At 37.9% G+C, this 19,739-nt stretch overlaps 2 protein-coding genes across 8 annotated transcripts in view; both read right to left on the bottom strand.

The window, feature by feature from the left end:
- The window catches only part of LOC131404847 (torsin-1A-interacting protein 2-like), a 35,487-nt gene that overhangs the window by 3,269 nt on the left and 12,479 nt on the right, over positions 1-19,739 (bottom strand). For 2 of the 7 annotated variants that reach the window (XM_058539955.1, XM_058539954.1), the window contains exons 2-5: positions 12,987-13,174; positions 5,743-5,921; positions 2,940-3,458; positions 398-499 (exon numbers count right to left, since the gene is read on the bottom strand). In XM_058539955.1, coding sequence (XP_058395938.1) covers positions 398-499; positions 2,940-3,458; positions 5,743-5,776 — 655 coding nt within the window. In that variant the 5' untranslated portion in view covers positions 5,777-5,921; positions 12,987-13,174. The other 5 variants (XM_058539956.1, XM_058539953.1, XM_058539951.1 and 2 more) reach the window with 4 other exon arrangements.
- On the bottom strand, positions 14,547-16,962 carry LOC131404850 (torsin-1A-interacting protein 2). Its single transcript, XM_058539962.1, has one exon. The coding sequence runs from the start codon at positions 16,460-16,462 to the stop codon at positions 16,067-16,069; it is 396 nt and encodes a 131-aa protein (XP_058395945.1). The 5' UTR covers positions 16,463-16,962; the 3' UTR covers positions 14,547-16,066.

Genomic DNA, 19,739 nt, shown 5'->3' with positions numbered 1-19,739 from the left:
TAACTAATGATGTGATTTAGAAATGAACTATCAGGATATTCTTCCACCTTCTCAAAGTACCTATACCTGTAACAGGCCATTTTTTCCTAAAGGGTCAAAATGTAAAAATGCCACTTGAGAAGTTAATACTCTAATTGAAAAGCCAGTTTCAGTCTCTTGTTTACGAAAAACGCTTCCTCCTGTGGGAATTCCCATTTTGTTAAGGATGGCAAAATATCAGCCGGCACCCCAAAGGAAAAATCTCTAAAGCTCTACTGCTGTATTTTACTATTACTTACTATCAAACACTTTTAAAAAAATATGTTAATACTGTTGAAATCTGCTAGTTTTCCAGGTATTTTCTCTGAGGATTTCTGAATGTGAATCAACAGTGCAATAAGACTAGTTTTATTCTCACCATAAGTCCAAAAATCCTTTTTATTAGGCTTTCTTAAGGTATCCTGTGCATTCTCTTTGTTTTCTTCCAATTTTTGTGTTTCTTGTTGATGACTTACAGCCTCTGGAGAAAAAAAGGAACATTATTTTTAGACAGCACATTAGTGCGAGTGTGTACTATATACCTTTATATTTCTTACCAAACCAAAGGATTATTTGACTGAGAGGATTTCTATACTTTGAAAAATTTTCTTTTATACAAACCTAACTTTTTTCCTATCTTTTCCTTAAGGCTCACTATTCCTTTTATTCTACTTAGAAGAGTAAAATGAAGTGCTGTGAAATTCACTTAAGGATATTGTCACTACATTCACAATTCCTCACTGGTCCTTATGTCAAAGATAAAAAAACACGCATCCTAATATTGCAGCCAAACCTATCTAAAATGTGATTCGACAAAATGTACAAAATTAAGAAGGGATTTAAGAAATGTTAGCTGTACACAGACTCAACACAATGACACTTTAATTCCAGTGTTCAAGACTCACATGGCTCCTCAAGACCCCCGGGTATACAAATAACAGAGGCACTAAGTTTAGAGACGGGAGAGATCACTGTAGCTTACAAAAGCAAGTTTGAACCTCTTAGTGAAGGAGGTAGGCAAAGCAAGAAATATAAGGTTAAGGAAATTTATGAACTGTGCAAAAATGGAGGTGTGGGGTGAGACACCAATCTAAAACGTGTGGGTGAAGAGGAGGACAGTATTTTGCAGAACTCTCAGCTAAGTCACTCTAGAGTCTAGACGTGTGCTTGACCCCAGCCAGGTACCTCACAAGAGTGAAAGCTGAGTATTGCCCATAAAACCCTTACTGGAAGAACAACTCAAACAGCATACTCGGTTAACATAAAGTAGAATCATTTTTACCTATAATGGATAGTTCATTTAGTCATATCACACCAAAAAGCAGGTTTTAAAAATATCACATCACAGAATCTAATGACTGAGGATCGTTAATGACCACCTACTCCGGCCTCCCACCTTACCTATCATGACAAAAGGTCCAGGGATATTAAGGGCTTTGCCCAAAGTCACACAAAGAGATGTGGCCAAGTTGAGATGAGAACAAGATTTCTCATCTCTTGGATTAGCTCTTTCCATTATATTAAGCTGCTTCCCACACATAAACTGCATTTTTAAAACAATGTTTTCTTCCTCTACTCAGTGAACCTGCATACCGGTGAAATTCTGATGGCAGAAAATGGTCCATACAAATCACATTCATTCATTCATTCAACAAATATTCACAAAGTTGCTTCTCTGTGCCAGGTGCCAAAGAAACACAAAGAATGAGAGAGATATAGTCCTTGTCTTCACTGAAGTTACAGACTATTCTAATGATTAATGAATAAAACATATATTTGAGATCAGTCATTGATTTACAGTGAAACATGAATTTCTAGCCCTTAGTCAAGTCCCTAATGGACAGATGTCTTCTTTTTTTATTCCTTTGGACTGGCAAATAGGCATTTCAGACTGAGCTCTTTAGAGTACTTATAAAATACTTATAAAATATAAATCCACACATACAATTACAGAAGGTGAGAGCTGGAAAAGACCAGCTGGATATCATCTTGTCCAACTTCTTCATTCTATAAATAGGAAACTGAAGTACAGTAGCAGGAAGTTAAGAGACTTGCCCGAGGTCACCCAAGTGACCTTAGCAAGTGGAAGGGCCAACTCTTAAATCCACATCTCTTGAGTTCCAGTTAAGGACTTAGCACAATGCAACTATTATCTTCATAAGGGAAGATATGATGCTTGTCCTCCTTCATAGACAAGCGGGGAAAATCAAGTAGACAGAAATTAACGGATTTGCTCCAAGTCCTATAAAACTGAAATATGACTGAGTTAAGGGCACTGTACCATTGATGTTGGTTTTTAAATATACCCATCTCTTGATTTATGTAGCATTTAGTTTCCCAAAAAATAAAAGATTTAAAAAATTGTTAAGTGAACCTCTTTAAAGACCCTATCTCCAAATATAGTCATATTCTGATGTACTGGAGGTTAGGACTTCAACATACGAATCGAGGGCTTATGCAATTCAGTGCATAAGAGTACACCTATGTCAGATTGTTCACCTTAAATATGTGTCATTTAATGTACATTAATTATACCTCAATGAAGATGATTTAAAAAAAAAAATTTAAGTGAAAATTTGCTCATAAGAAATAAAAGCCAGAGGTGAATTTTTAAAAAGTCATGGCCTTTTTTATCAGTCTGTATTAATATGAACAGTAAATAAATAAAAGCACTGTTTAAAAAATGCAGTTTATGTGGTGGAAAGCAACTTAATATAGTGGAATGAGCTAGTCTAGAAGATGAGAAACCTCATTCTAATCTCAACTCAGTTGTGTTTCTTTATGTGACCCTGGGAAAGGCACAAAGGCCTTAATCCTATGAAGGAAAGAGAAGTTCTCTGAAAAGAAGGACCCTGACCCATGCTGTCTTCTCAGTAACACAGCAATACAAAACACGACAGAAGTTCAGGGGCTTCTCTCACCTGGCACCTGCGGTCGCCTCCTCAGTTTCTCCTGGTTCTCCAGCGGCACACTGGAATGACCAGGACTCTGGGCATCCTGAGGGTCAACAGCAAGTGGCTCCTGTGAAGCTCCGGGTCTGTCGCTTGCTTCCTCAGGGAGGGCTACAGAGCTGCTCCCTACGTGTGCACCTTCTCTTCCTCCCTTGTCACCTGGAGAACGGTCGGGTTCTGGATCCAAGGGGTCTTTACCGGGACTTTCTGAATGGACGGGGTGCCTTTCTTCTCCATCCTGAAAACTCTGGTTGTTCTCATGTTCTGTTTTATCCTTTGGATATTTCCCATCATTTGTTTCATCTGGACTTTCTGATTGATCACCTGTATCTGCACTTCCTGGACCTACTGTTTCCACCTCTTGGTGGTCTTTGTTAAGACCAGAGGCAGGGTTTGGGGTCTGAGCTTCTTCAGTGGTACTTGTTGTGACTGTGGTCTCCTGTGCCTGAGAATTTATTGATGGGTCATTTTCCAAATCCTTCTGAGAGTCTATTGAGATAAAAATTTATAATTTTTATTGAAAAAAATTTTCCTATATTTTTGTATTTTAACAAGGTCCCTGATTAATAATAATTAATATTTATATAGATTTTTATGGTTCACAAGGCAATTTTCTTAAACATTACTTCTCTTGACTTCCATTAAACATTAACAAATTTATCATCATGTTAATAAAAAACATGAATGCTAATGAATAAACAAATTTATTACCATGCTAATATATCTAACAAGTAACACTAATGTAAAACTCTTTTGAATGATGGAACCAACTTTTGGTTATATTAAATACATCCTCTTCCTTAATGAAATAATGGATCTATGCAATGATCACCAATAGCAACTAAAACTATTATGCAAAAGGCTGATGAAGAATCTTATAACAGCTGAACCAGACTGACAACTGCTGAACCCAGTGACCAATCTTGACATTACAAAAAGAGGGAAAACCAGGTATTATTAACCTCCTGATTCAACACAACAGAAAGTACACCTATACCACCTATGGAGTATTCTTGCCTAACAAATGAACCTGAATCTGATCAAGCTCCGAGAGCTCACTACCAGTTTCCAAGAAATACAGGGATAGAGGAATATATTAAATTATGCCTCAGGAATGCAGTCAGCAAAACCCAGAATGTGGGAAATTCCAAGGGACAAAAGATTGTTCCTCTGATAACAGCAAGAAATAAAAATAAATAGCAAGAAAAGAAAAAGGAGGAAGGGTGACCTATTGATTAAGAGAGACTTAAGAGACATGTCAACCAAATGCAATATGTGAACCACACTATTTAGATCCAGTGTCGAACAAACCAATTTTTAAAAGAAATATTTATAAGACAATCAGGGAAATTTGAACACCAGATATTTAATGATACTAAGGAATTATTATTCATCTTTTAAGTATGATAAAGGCATTGTGATAATGTTTTTAAAAAAAAATCCTTGGGGCCTGCCCGGTGGCATCGTGGTTAAGTTCATGGGCTCCGCTTTGGCCCAGGTTCACGGGTTTGGATCCTGGGCACGGACCTACACCACTCATCAAGCCATCCTGTGGGAGCACCCCACATACAAGATACAGGAAGACAGGCACAGATGTTACCTCAAGGCCACTCTTCCCCAAGCAAAAAGAGGAAGATTGGCAACAGGTGTTAGCTCAGGGCCAATCTTCCTCACACACACTAAAAAAAGAATCCTCAATTTTTAGGGATAAGTATTCGAGTGCTTATGGCTAAAATTACATGACGTCTAGAATTTGCTTCAATTAAATCTTATGAGGGAAAGGAGAAGTGAGGGAGTATAGATGAAACAATATTAGCCATATGCTGACAGCAGATGAAGCTGTTTCATGGGTACATGGGATTCATTTTATCTTGCTCTCTACTTTTACATATGTGTGAAATTTCCTATAATAAAGCTTAAAAAAAAGAGCAACCTAAAAGATATATCAATCAAATGCAGCATTTGGCCCAAATGTAAAGGAAAAAAAAACTCCCAACTGTGAAGAAAAAAGAAGATTATGAGGCAATTGGGGAAATGTGACTACTGACTGGATATGTGATGATATTAAGGGATAATTTCTTTTTTAGGTGTAATAACGCTATTTTGGTTATGTTTTTTAAAAAAATCTATTTTTAAGAGGTGTAAACTATTTACAAGTAAAATGATATAATGTCTTGGATTTGCACTTAAATATTCCAAGGCAGGCAACAAGATCCGCATTATGTAGGTAATAGTTGAAATCAGACGCTGAGTACAAGAGGGTTCGTTATACTGTTCTACTTTTATATATTTAAAAACATCCTTAATAAAAGATTTAAGTAAATACGCCCTTCTTCTCTTCAGAAAAATCTACTTCACATTTTGTTTATATCTCCTACATACACATATAAGCAGGATGAAGAATTTAAATCTCATCTTTCCCTATAATTGAAAGATCCCCTCTAAATATATAGCACATCACAGTTTTTTTGATTTTTTAAAAATATAACTCTAAGGATTTGTCTACCATATTTTTTTAAGATGTATTTTTCCAATACTATAGGTTCCTATTATTGGAGTCTTTAAAACATTAATCTTCCTTATAATTAAGGTCTGGTATTGTAGTAAAATTCAGTAAATATGAAAGAGTAAGAATAATCATAACAAATTAATCAATGAAATTAACTTCTTTTTTACATCCAAATTCCAGGTTTTAGTCATCACAGGTTTTCTCTCTTAGCACAGCCCTAGTTTTCTACAGCACAAAGCGCAGTGCTGTACAAACTAGTCTTACCCTCTGGAGGATCCCTAAGTCCTCTGTCGGTCATGTTTGTGTTCTATCTCTTCAGACTCTGGGATACTTTTTATTACTGTCTGGTATTCCTTGTGAAGATGTCTTGTTTTCTTCTTGTCCCAAGTCCCAACAGACTCATGCTTCCCGTGGACCCACGAAACAAGGCATATATACAGTGACTAAAATAAAATGAAAAAAATTAAGTGACTTTTTATGCATACATAAGAGAAACGCCAATTTCAGCTTTATTTATTAAATTTGCCTAATCTGAGTAGTATTTCCTCTCTGACACTTTTCTAGTGAAGAAAAAATGTTTTCTGGTTTTCATGAGAATCATACTCCAAATTCTAGACTGCAAATAAAAAAAAGCTTCAGATTATTAACCTTGCATAGCTGCCTAATCTCCTAATACATTCCAGTGTGGCTGGAAAAAAAGACCAAGTGAAAAGAATCTTAAAGAGAACATGTTTAAAACTGGAATAAAAAGTAAATCTAAGAGTAGAAATTTAAGTCACTGCTGAGTTAATCGCTGATTTCCTTTGTATCTTCAATTTCTGTCCCATATACATTCCTCAGAGTGCCTATCAGAAGCTTTCACTTATCATTAACAAGTAACAACACACAGGGGCTACCTGCAAACTAAGATGGCTGCCTTGGTATTAGGAGTAAGAAATACACATCTGGAGTTTTGTCATTGCCTTCTTAGTGGTTTTCTCACAGTATTCTTTTATAAAATATGGAGACAGATATCTCTTTATATGATGCTTTTTTATGTGGAGCTCAAAGAAGACTGATATATAAATCATTATGAGCTATATACAAAAGGAATCAAAATCAGAGGCAAGTTATAAGCAATAACAACTTTATATCATTTTATGGTTAAATCTTATTTTTTGTCAAAAACAATACTATCCAAAGTTACTTAACCTTCATTATCTGTAAAAATGATTAAGGATTGCTATAAGGACTAAATACAAAAATACACGTGAAAGGGGCCAGCCCGGTGGCATAGTGGTTAAGTTTGCACGTTCCACTTTGGCGGCCTGGGGTGCATGGGTTTGGATCCCAGGGGGCAGGACCTACACACTGCTCATCGAGCCATGCTGTGGCGGCGTCCCATATGCAAAATAGAGGAAGACGGGCACAGATGTTAGCTCAGGGCTAATCTTCCTCAGCAAAAAGAGGAAGATTGGCAATGGATGCTAGCTCAGGGCAAATCTTCCTTACCAAAAACAAAAAACAATGAAAAACAAACAAAAAATACATGTGAAAGAGCTTTGTAAAGTGTTACATTTTCTTTTTGATAGTCTACTTTAAAGGTTAGCCAACTGGCCTTCTTTGTGTCTTTCTCAGCACACTCTTTCCTAAAATTTAGTTTTAAAAGTTAAAATTTTTTTGTGTGTGTGTGTGAGGAGATCAGCCCTGAGCTAACATCTGCCAATCCTCCTCCTTTTTTGCTGAGGAAGACGGCCCTGGGCTAACATCGGTGCCCATCTTCCTCCACTTTATATGGGACGCCGCCACAGCATGGCTTACCAAGCAGTGCGTCGGTGCGCGCCCGGGATCCGAACCAGCGAACCCCAGGCCGCCGCAGCGGAGCGCGCGCACCCAACCGCTTGTGCCACCGGGCCGGCCCCAAAAGTTAAAATTTTTAATCCCAAATACCTAGCACAGTGCCCAGCATAGAGTAAGAACTACATATTTTAACTAAAAAGCATATGAATAAACGGGCCAGCCTGGTGGTGAAGTTTGCACATTCTGCTTCGGTGGCCCCGCGTTTGCGGGTTAGGATGCCAGGTGCAGACCTATGCACTGCTTATCAACCCATCCTGTGGCAGGCATCCCACATATAAAGTAGAGGAAGGTGGGCACAGATGTTAGCCCAGGGCCAATCTTCCTCAGCAAAAAAAGAGGAGAATTGGCAACAGATGTTAGCTCAGGGCTTATCTTCCTCACCAGAAAAAAAAAAAGTATATGAATAAATGAATGAATGTGTGAATAAAGAGTGGTGCCAATTATAAAACTGGAAGGGAAGGGAGGAGTTAGGCATAGGCTTCCTTTCTGCTTGTGTGAACCCTTAGGAACACATCTCAGATTTTGAGGGTTCCTTGTCACCCTTTTATTTTCTTCAAACTCCTAGGACTGGGCTTCCAGCTCTCCTTTGCATTACCATCATATGTTGCAGTGAGGGTTTCTCTCATATCCTAGTTCATGACAGAAAATAAAAAGTCCCAGTCCTTTTCAGATTTCTTTAAAAGATATTTTTCTGCCAGCCCAAACCAAGAAAACAATGGGTAAAAAGTTTCCTATGCACCAGTGACAAAAATTTTAGAAAGCAAAGATGCTATTCACAATAACTACCAGGTACCTCGTAATAAAAACTAAAAGGTACTTAGTAATAAATTCAACAACAGATATGCAAGACCTAAGAGTGGGGTGAATTTTATGGTATGTAAATTCTGTCTCAATAAAGCTGCTTAAAAAAAAACAGCTTTAGAGAGCTAAGTATAAAACTTTATTGAAGACCATAAAAAGACACCTAAGTAGAGAAGTACATCATGTGCATAGACAGTAAGACTCAAAACCATTGATGTCAGTTCTTTCCAAATTAATCTCTAAATTCATTGCAATTTGAAACAATATCTCAAGACAACTTTTTGATTGTTGTACGTTTCTTATGAAATAGACAAGCTGATCCTAAAATTCACAAAGAGCAATAAAGGACTAAGAAGAGTCAAGATAATTCTGAAGAAGGAGGGAAGTTATCTTTACCAGATATATCAAGACTTATTATAAACTTTAATAAAAATAAAACAAAAAAACTATAGGGTATTGGTATAAGAATAGACAAACAGAATACATAGAATAGAAAGCCAAGAAATATATGCACACATATATAAAGGAAAGTGGCTAAGTGACAAAAGGGAAAGAATGAATTAATGAATAAATAGTTTGGGGACAACTGACTACTCAAATGGGAAAAAAATTCAATTTCTACCTCCCACCTGACACAAAAATCAATTCCAGATTAAAAACCTAAATGTACAGAGAAAAACTTTGAAATTTTCAGAAGAAAATATCAAATACCTTCATAATGTCAAGGGTTTCTTAAGCAAGATATGAAATACACAAACCATAAGGGAAAATTGGACAAATGTGATCACATTAAAAAATGTTAATTTCTATACAAATCATCAAAATCAAAGTTAAAAGATGAATTCACTGACTAGAAAAATATCAGCAAGAGATTGATATCCAGAATATACAAAGACTGCCCAAAATCAGTAAGAAACAAACAACACTATGAAAAAAAAAAGAGGGCAAAGAGATGAGCAAGTAGTTAAACGAAGAAGAAACCTAAAAGTCTAACGAATCGAAGAAGAGTAGTAGTCAAGGAAATGCAAAACAAATTAATGATGAAATACTATTTCACAACCATCAGATTGGCAAAAATTTAAAAGTTAGGCAATACCAAGTGTTGGTAAGGATTTGGAGATAGAAAGAGCTCTTAAACCCTATCGGCAACAAGGTAAACTGTCACCACAACTTTGGAGAGCAGTATGGCAATATCTAGTAAAGTTAAGACACACATATTCTACAAATCAGCAATTCTGCTTTTAGGTATATATCTTAGGGAAACTTGCTCAAGTGCCAATGATGTTTGTAGCAGCACTGTTTAAAAAGAGGAAAAATGAGAAAACAATCTAAATGTCCATAAACAAGGAAGTAGATAAAAACATAGTGGCATATTCTTACAATGTAATATTATATATGGCAATTAATGAGTTACATATCTCAAAAATCTGTGAAAGTACAGTATTACAGCATTTATATAAAATTTAAGAAACATAAAACACTACTACATTGGGTGATTTAAAAAGAATTAAACAAATGGAATAAAAATAAACCAACTACTCTACACACCACAACATGGATGAATCTAAAAAACGTGGTGAGTGAAAGAAGCTGCACATAAGAGGAAAGGCCAAATGATTCCACTTACATGAAGTTTGAGAATAAGCAAATGGTTATTTGCCTATGGCCTACAGTGACAGAAAACAGTGGTTACTGGGGAAAGGAGTACTGACTAGAAAACGGCATGAGGAAAACTCTTGGGGTAATGAAAGTGCTTCATATCTTTATTGTGGTGGTTACATGTGTCACCAGACTTAAAATCTGTACATTTTATTGCACGTAGAATATCCTCAATAAACTTTATTTCAAATAAATAGAACTGAATGCTTTCAAAAATGTATTACTTGGTAACTAGGCTGCAGCCAAAAAACAATCTGTAAAGGAACCATCAGATATTTCTGTAATCTTACAAATGCTCATTATACACCTTTCTCGTCACAAGGCACACATCATTCCTGTAGCCCATTTCATTCAGACCCTTTGTGATATATCACTGCTCACAGCTGAAACGGTATTCCCCTAAGGCTGTAAGAAGTGGTACAAACACGGAGGTTCTTGACACATCCTCACAAGAAGTCACATGGTGGGGTGTCTTGGAGATCTAGAGGCCACTGTCCCAGGGGCAGGTCAATCTTTTGAACAGTGTCCAATCCATACCAGGAAATGCGTACGTTAGGAACCTCTGGACTGCATAATGGAAGTGAGGCCGAGCCTCATCCTGATGGACAATGGGGTTGTTAGAGACTTTTCACAGCTGTAGGAAAAACCATTCCAGGAGCATGTCCAAAAAAGAGATAACTTTGGTGGTATCTTTTACAAAAAGGAACTGATAGAGACCCAGGTGCTTCATATGGCACAAAATTTACTTTTACTGAATCCCTTTCAAGCTCAATCATGAAATGTTGGTTTTCAGTGCCCCATATGTGGAGATTATGATGATTCATTTTTCCACTTAAATAACAGCCTCATCACTGGCAGTTATCTCCACTTCCCTGTGACCCTGAAATCTGTAGAAAAACTTGTTATCATTTTGCTTTAACCGTCTCTGTGAGGGCTTGAAACAGGTTAAAGCTGTAAAGTTTTATCCTCCAATTATTGAGAACGCACCAGATGGTAGGTTGAGGGATGCCTGCCTTAATTTCGACTTCCTAGGTCTTCTCTAAAGAGGAACACAAATTTTCCACTGCAAATGTGGCTGCCCTGTGCTCTGTCTTTTAAGATGTACCTTTTCTGTTCCATCTCATTGTACCAATGGTAAATGCTTTGACAAGCTAGTAGGTGTTCACTGTCTGGTACACCAGATGACCTTTACACTGCAGTCACGTAAGGGTAACTCCACAAACTGATGCATATTACATGTTTATATATAAATTTGTTACTGAGTAATAAAGTTTTGAAAGTGTTTGAATCTTTTTTATTGCTCTGTACATTGTTTAAATACATATAAAAGTTAAAAGTTAAACACATGAATAGAAAGGATACACACCAACTTCCATTTAGTGCTCACTTCCGCAGAAGGAAGGACAGGAATAGGATGGGAACAAGAATGGGTTTCAACTGTATCTGTAAAGTATCTTTTTAAAAAAAATGAGGCAAATGTGACAAAATATTAATGTATTTTAGATCTGGGTACACAGGTGAATGTTATTTTCTGCACTTTTATATATGTTCGATGTTGTTAATTTTTTTAAATGAGTAGTAAAATAAAATATATTAGCTTCTGTGGAGAAATGTGAGCCCTCACGCAATGAACTTACATTACAGAGGCACACTTCAACCACAGCCTCCCATACATTCTGTCACAACCAGGTGGAAGGAGACAGGACAAGGAAAAGCTGCCTGTGAGAGGGAAATCAGAGCTGGGAGAGCAACAGGACTTCATCCAGCCTCCACTCCATCCTGAAAACCTCTAGTCCCGCCATGGGGACCGAAGAAGGTGAGGGGAAGGGATGACCTGGATAAGAGGTAAGAGGCAGGTATTAAGAAGCACTAGTATCTGCAACACTAAGATATAAATAAATAAATAAATAAATAAAGGAGGACAGCGAAATTAGAAGTTCAGCAACTAAGAAGGACAAAAGAGAATCAGTCAATCCAGGTTGGTAGTTTAGATATAAACGCCATCATGACAAATGTATGGCAGTCAGGGCCCAACAAGTATATACTTTTCTATTTTTAACACTCTTGTATTTTAGTGAATGACACCATTTTAGGCTCTAGGGACAAAAAGCAGCAGATGTCTTGGCCCTCAAACAATTTATAATCCTGCTGTGGAGACAAATAACATATAAAACATACACAACAGTAATAGCTAACATTTATTGAGTACCTTCCTTGTGCCAGGAAGCATTCAAAGCACTTTGTGTATTAACTCATTTAATCTTCACAACAACCTTATGATGTATGGACTATTAATAGTCCTACTATTTTACAGATGAGGAAAAGAGAGGTTAAGAACCTTACCCGAGAACAAACAGGTAGTAAAGGCAAAGTCAGGATTTGATCTCAGGTAGTCTGGCTGTGGGACCCAGGCTTTTAACTATGACACTAAAAAAAAAAAGCTTATAGTAAACATAACACAAAGCACTCCGGATCTAGGTTTGAATTGTAACTCTAGCACATACGACCTGAGTGAATCTGCACATGTCCTTCACCTTTTCTCAAACTGCTTATTTCAGTGTTGTGGAAAGTCTCAGGTGATATAATAAATCATGTAGCAATTACATCTACCATCATTATGATTATAAATGGGCCTAAAATACATGACAAGGGTCTGCCTCAGGTCATCAGTCCCTCCAGGCCTCTTAATCTTTACACCTAAGACCATCTTACTCACACTACAGGCTCAAACTCAGTCCCAAGATTAATCTTGTCCTTTTTGGAAGGGATTTAAGAAGTTTTTGATAATTCAGCATCGAGTTCTAACAATTGGCTTTAATCCCTGTTCTAAAACTAAGACTCTACCTTATCCCTGGTTTTAACTTCTGCCTTGTTCTCCTGTACTGTTCTAAAGTTCTAAAAACTTACTATGTGCCATATGACTGGCGTATGTTATCACATTTAAGCCCTACAACGGTAGCTATTATTACAATACCTATTTCACAGATGAAGAAACTGGATAGAGAGAGGTTAAGATGCCCAACGCCATTTAACAGTGTTAGAATTAGAAGACAAACCCAGGTCAGCTGGCTGCAAGGCCATTATTTTTCCTCTATAACAGTTTTCAAGCTGTGTTCCCAAGATTCCATGGAGACTCAGGGCTGCTAGGGGAGAATGAAGAGATGGAAGGGGTATGGCTCATCTCACTTTTGCAGATATCTATAACATACCAATCACCACGTACTCTTTGAATGTCATGAATTCTTTTTTGCCTGTGTGCTTGCCTGGGCTTCCTTCTCCTATAACTTAGAGATGAATTTTAACTCAGTCACCCACAACCCAGGACAGCCTCCTCTTTAGTAGATATTTTCTTCCCAGTCTGCCCCAGCATGTTTCCATTAACCTTCCACTCCCAGGTCTGCCATAAAATAACAGGAAGTAGTTATAAAAGTCACTTCAGAAATGGCCACCATTACACATAAGTAACATTATCAACTCTTCTCTAGCATGAAAGTGGAGATTAATATGGCTCATATAATCTAAAATAGTGGATAAGATCCTCCAGATCATTTGTCGTGAGAACTTCAGGAACATACTTATACTTCAAAATTCATTATTCATAACTATGTAGTGGAGTATTCTAGAATAATCGGCAATATTTTAAGCTAAGTGAAGTCATACTAAAAAGACCTACGCTGAAAAGCTCCAAAGCCTTCTAAATTTTCTCCCTTGCTCAATTTTATGAACTCGACCACACGAAGTTATTTCTAAGAGCTAACCATAGAACAGGTATGTGATAATATGATCATGTCTGAAGGCAAAGTACCCTTCTTAATGTAATATTAAAATTAATATTTTTGATTCGTTTCTCTTGCCCATATACTCACACAGCTTATAATGACACCACACAGAACTGTTGGGGGGGGGGGCCAGTCCCATGGCTTAGCGGTTAAGTGCGAGCGCTCCGCTGCTGGCGGCCCGGGTTCGGATCCCGGGCGCGCACCAAGGCACCGCTTCTCCGGCCATGCTGAGGTGGCGTCCCACATACAGCAACTAGAAGGATGTGCAGCTATGACATACAACTATCTGCTGGGGCTTTGGGGGAGAAAAAATAAATAAATTAAAAAAATTAAAAAAAAAAAAAAGAACTGTTTGGGGGGAGGGCTACAACAGTTCCAATTATTTTAATTAATGAGAAAAATGTGATGGAGTTATAACCTGAAATATCAACAGTGACCTTCAGTCTGATGTGAAACCTCTTTGTATGTCACCAGCAAAGCACATTATCTACCACTACCTTGCAGTATTAAGAGTACTCAGTTCTCATCCTTTTAAGCCAGATAAACACCATGAATATGCTGCTATTGTATTTCTCAAAGTATGGTCCATAGAGCACCTGCATAACAATTTCTGGAGGCACTATTCATAAAATGCAAATTCCTGGGCCCCAAGCAACCTAAGGAATCAAAATTTCTGTAAGATCAAGAAATCTGCATTTTTTCACAAGCTCATCCAGGTATTGATTTGGAATCAATGGTATAAATCCATTTAATTCGTCCTTACTATTTAAAGGAGAGATTGGTTAAAACAAAAGCAAAAGATGCTCTATTTTGCTGATATTTAAAATTGCCCATATGTAGAAATAGTTTCTTACTATGTATCTGAAAAATATTGATCATAACACCATCCTCAAAAGCGATACCTCAAAGTAAATTTTTACTTTGTCGAAAGAGCTTTAGGATAGTGAAGTTCTTAACCACGTGTTAATAAACTAACTAGTCTTCACTCAGTTTAGCAGTCCACACAGTTTATTCAGCAATATAACAGGAGAGAACTTCATATCATGATAGACATAAGGCAAATACAAGGTAGATCTCTGGGGTACATTCTTTACATAGACTAACAAATAACTTTAGGTTTCACAACATATGGCAGGCATAATCTGTTGCACACCAACAGTCATTCATTTCTCACATCTTCCTTCCTAAAACAGTCCTAATTTTATTAGGGGAGACAACGTGCCTACTAAGGCAATGCCAATCCCATTCCCCTTGGCCAGGCTTCCCAGACTCCCTTGTGAACCAGTACCTGCAAATGACATGTAAGAATAAATCTGCAAAAGACTTTTGAGAAAGACATTCTTCCCAAATAAAAGACAGAGACTTGAAAGGAGGAAGCTTTTTGCTCCCTACTTCCAGCCTTTCATTGGGATTGAAATGTCTGGAGCAGCAACAAGCCACATTGTACTCACTGAGCAAACAACTAGGAGGACAAAAAGCCAACACGATAAGGATTCCAGAGGGGAAAGAAAGAAGGAACAGGACCTTGAGAACATTGTTGTGTTGCTACACAAGCAATGGATTATCTAGCATCTTAGGTGGAATTTTAAAATTGTTCAGTGGCCTCTGAGATGTTTTCAACAGCTTTTTCTAAGTTTCTTAAGCCCAAATCTGGTTCCATGATTCTCATGAACAAGTGAAGACCAGAATGCAGCTTCTTAGTTCTAAGATGGTTCCCCTAGACTGTTCATAATATATACGGCGTCAAGCTTGGTAACTCCTTTTGTCACCTCTCGCATAGTATAGGTACTTTTCCATTTCCAGGGGAGGACATTCTAAGTTCAGTCACCACAAAGACAAGATGGTCTTTGCCTATGTACACCCAAGTAAGTGCAGATTTTCTGCATGTTTCTGTGTAACCTATGTAGGCGTTGCCTGATAAAGTGATTTCTCTGACAGTGACCAGTTAACAATAATGTCAAAGCCACTGAGGATGGGCCAAATAGAGCCAATAATGAATAAATGATTACATATGAATAAATTATATTTATATATATCATTATCACTGATTAATGTATAAGAAGTGGAAGTTAGAACAATGTAGTCTCTTATTAAAATGTCTAGTTGTTTTACTGGAATAATCTAGAATCCAGCTACAATGAGGATACTTTCCCACAAAAATTATCACTAGAAATATCATTATGGTGCACACAATATGGGGCCTCTCCTTCAGGACTCCCTTGTCATATGTCAATAACTAGGCTGTGGAGCTTTTTAGGAGGGGTAAGCTAATTTCAAAACATAGGGAACATGGATTAGTCTGGTTCTAGATCAACAGTCTGGCTGGAATACTGATTAAAATCATGCTTAACCAAATATGCACAGACCATGGAAGCAGATACAACAATTTAAGCAGTTCCCCAAAGTAGTGACAGTCTGGATCAGATTTAGAAAGGAGTCACTTCTCTATCTTCCTTGGGCTACTAGTACAAAAACCTCTAGAGTCTCCATGATTTTGACTGTTTAAGAAGTTATTTGTTTTGGCCAAGTTTTTTGTTTAAGGTTTTGTCTGTTCTGGTCAAGATTAACTGTAATGCAGGGTTAAAGCCAGCTACTCTGGAGTCATGGATCCTTTTTCTAACCAGTGGAGGACCCAGAAGAAATGGGTGGCAAGCTTTTTCAAAGGTCCACCTGGTGAGATTTTGGGGAGCCCACTCGAGTGGGAACGACCAAGGAAGAACAAGGCTTCTATTAGCAGGATTATCAGGATAACACTCAGGGCAATAATCAGCTCTGTTAATACGGTCTAAGAATACTTGGTAACATTCATTTTCAACAAGTTCAGTTTGGTACAACCAATGGCCTAGTTCTAAACTAGGGAACCACTGCTGCCCACAGTCAGGGCAATGTGAATTATCTGAGAACATCTGGGCTAGATAGACAACACAGAAAGCAATGTAACAGTTAAGAGGCAACAATGACAAAGAGAGACACCCAAATAACCAGTCCTATTACAGGTTTGTTTTAGCAATTTCTCAGTCCAACCAATAATACTTGGAGACGGTTAAATTTGGCCTGCACCTCCGTGCAATTCTTCGATTTCGTTGTCTATTTTTCACTCAATTGCAACTCAGTCTCTGAACTCAGGGACCAATCCAGTCTATAATGTTATCAGCCACTTACTAAGCAGCGCAGATATCAGAATAGCTCCTTCAAATCCCAGCTTCTTAAGAAAAGATAGGGCTCTAGTCTAAATTAGTTACTTTTTCTTGTGTGTTATCAGTTGGTGGTGTGACGCAGAGGCACTTGGCTTACTCTGCTTTGCTGGTAAGTTATTATGTCTGCTTGCTGAAACAGAGGAGCTGACAGGTCCAATGGGTCTTTTGTGGGCGCTGGCACTCTTGCCGTTGTTAATACACGTACCCAAGTCTTAAGGCCTTGGCACTTTACAGCGACGTAGGGGGGTCAGGAAAACCTGGTAGATTCCTCTTGAGCGTGGATCCAATGAAGTCTTTCGTGGGAGGACCTTAGTCAGGACCCAGTCACAGAGAAGTAGCTGATGTTGAGTTGGTTGGAGGGTCTGGGAATGCTTCACATACCTGTAAATGATAAAACTTCAGACGACTCATATGGGCTTTGAGTTGCTCACAATATTATCAGAAACATGCATTTGGAAATCATTTGGGTCAGTCAAGATGGATGAAAATTGTCTCATGGGTTTCCCCATGACAATTTCATATGGGTTCAAACCAATTTATCTGTTGGGAATTATTCTTATGCTTATTTGGGCACTAGAAGGGTTTTGGTTTATTTAAGATTTGTACTACCTTAATTATTTTTTAGGACTATATTTCTTTTTTCTACTCCTTTTGCACTTTGGGAATAATAAGGTCTGTATAATTCTGTTTAACCTGGTAAAACTTTGAGATTTCTTGTCTATCTCTTTTGTGAAATGGGTGCTATATACGGTATTCCCATCATGTGTGGGATAACATTAACAATGGCAACAGCCTTTCCATAACAGACTTCAATATATCCAGGAAAAAGCTTACAGAACTATTAGATAATATTCTTAATAGCTAACCATAAGAAGTTGGACGAAATCCTTTTGAAGGCTGAAAAAGAAACCAAGAGAGGCATGTCTCATTGCCTATATCTATCTTTATAGATAAGTTGTAAGTTTAAGAAGGTAAGTATGGCATAGTCCAGAGCAATTCCTGGAAAATATATAATAAATCAGTTGGAATTTGCAGATGCTATCACCATCTTTGTACTCCTTCATGATGCTGAATGTAACAAGTAAACAAGGTGGGGTAGTAGGACGTATGGAACAACTACACAGCCACCCAGGGAGTGCCACAGATCATCAGAGTACAACGTATACCCTGCCTTTCTCCAGTGTTCTTTTTGTGAATTCTGAGGCTTGATCCTGTGAGAGCACTACGGGACACTGGGGAAGGCGTACGTCTTAAAACTGTATAAAGATTTAGCTTGAAAAGCAAAGGGAGTTACAGCCTTAGTTGTGGTCAGCCAAAGCATTTTCCTTACAGACTATCAATAGCAGCTGTGACTCTCAGATTTTAAAACAGCAAGTTTAAAGGGCAACTGAAGAGCAGCATCTGACAGTGCTGCAACATGGGGCCAATATTCTGACGGGAGCCCCAGATGAGGTGAGAGAGTCAGTGTAGACATACTGACGTGTTTTTTGAGGTTAGGTAACAATCTATGGGTGAGGACTATCAATTCAGCTCCTCTAGCAGAGTGAACAGAAGCTAGGGTTCCTGACTCCACTACCTTTGTGGTGACAACATAGAGCATAACAGATTTCCTTGAGGGTGTATTGACAAGAGCCACTAGAGTAAAAGTTTCAGTTGCTGAACCGGGAAATCTTGAGTATCTAGTACATAGAACAGATAGAGGATGAATAAAATCCAGGCCATCATGGGGTTTAACATAAAAGTTAGTAGTAAAGCTATATGACTAAGTCTAACATTGAAAATATATAGAATTTTGGATTTTTAGAGTGAAAAGGGGAAATGCAATAAAACCACAACAAGATACTATTTCACACCCACCAGACTGGCAAAAATTAACAAGTTTGACAATGAGGGCTCTACATACTCTAGGCAAAACCACCCCTCCCTCAGGACTCCACATCTCCACTGGACAGGGTCAAGAGGAAGCCCTAAAGCTCCAAATGCTCAGAATAAACCCACCCTTCCCCCAACCTTCATTTCTCCAACTTCAAGAGTCAAGAAAACACTAGAGCTCCAAGTATTCCTCAATCAACAGAACTCTAGTGTTCCATATGTTCCAGACAAGACCACCCCGCCACCCCACCCTACCCCACCCCCGGTCTTCTCCAAATCACTATCGGCAAGAGTCAGAAGGGGGCCCCAAAGCACTAAGTGTGCAGAATAAGATCACCTTTTACCAGTTTCCTCACTCATTCCTTAGCCTAATCACTAACGGATGAGTGAAGAGGGCCTCCCGAAAATGCTCCTGGCAAGATTCTCAAACTTCAACCCCTCACACACCTACAGCTTCACTACCATTATCAGCTTGAAAACATCATGACCAACCAATCTCATCATACCTGTATCTCTGTTTATGCAGATCACCACATGAAGCCCAGAGCTTCCTGGTTATACTTCATCCCCTCAGTCTCTAATCCCTATATGGCTCTAAGAGCAGTGAGATGATATCCCTCCTCTTGCTTTATTTATTTTTTTCCATAAAACATGTACCATTTTCATATACTAAGTATTTTTGCTATTTATCACCACTAAAATATAAACTCCTTGAGAATGGTGCTTTTTCTTTTTCTACTTACTTCTGTACGTGCCCAATAAACATTTCTTGAATGAATAAACAGCAAGAACAAAGAGTAACTTGAATCCTTATACCCTAAGGATAGGAGCATAAATCAGTACAACCACTTCTGGAATTAATTTGGCATTATCTAGTAAAGCTAAAGGTGTGCATTTCCTGTAACTTAGTAATTCCACTATTAGTTATATACCCCAGAGACAGCTGCACATGTGCATTTAAAAACATGAATAAAAATATTCATGGTAGTACTGTTGTGTAATAGCAAAATAATAGCCAAAATGTCCATGAATAGTAGAATGCATAAATAAATTGAGGTATTGCGACACAATGGAATATTGTACATCTAGACATAGATGAAACTCAAGAATATAA

This window comes from Diceros bicornis, chromosome 4, assembly GCF_020826845.1.
Source record: "Diceros bicornis minor isolate mBicDic1 chromosome 4, mDicBic1.mat.cur, whole genome shotgun sequence".
Lineage (NCBI taxonomy): Eukaryota > Metazoa > Chordata > Mammalia > Perissodactyla > Rhinocerotidae > Diceros > Diceros bicornis.
Note: the sequence above shows the minus strand (reverse complement) of the source record. Positions and strands in the feature narration are given on the sequence as shown.

What these genes read in the sequence shown, in the direction of transcription:
- LOC131404850 (XM_058539962.1), bottom strand. Translation starts at nt 16,462, where the DNA reads ATGTTCTCAGATAATTCACATTGCCCTGACTGTGGGCAGCAGTGGTTC.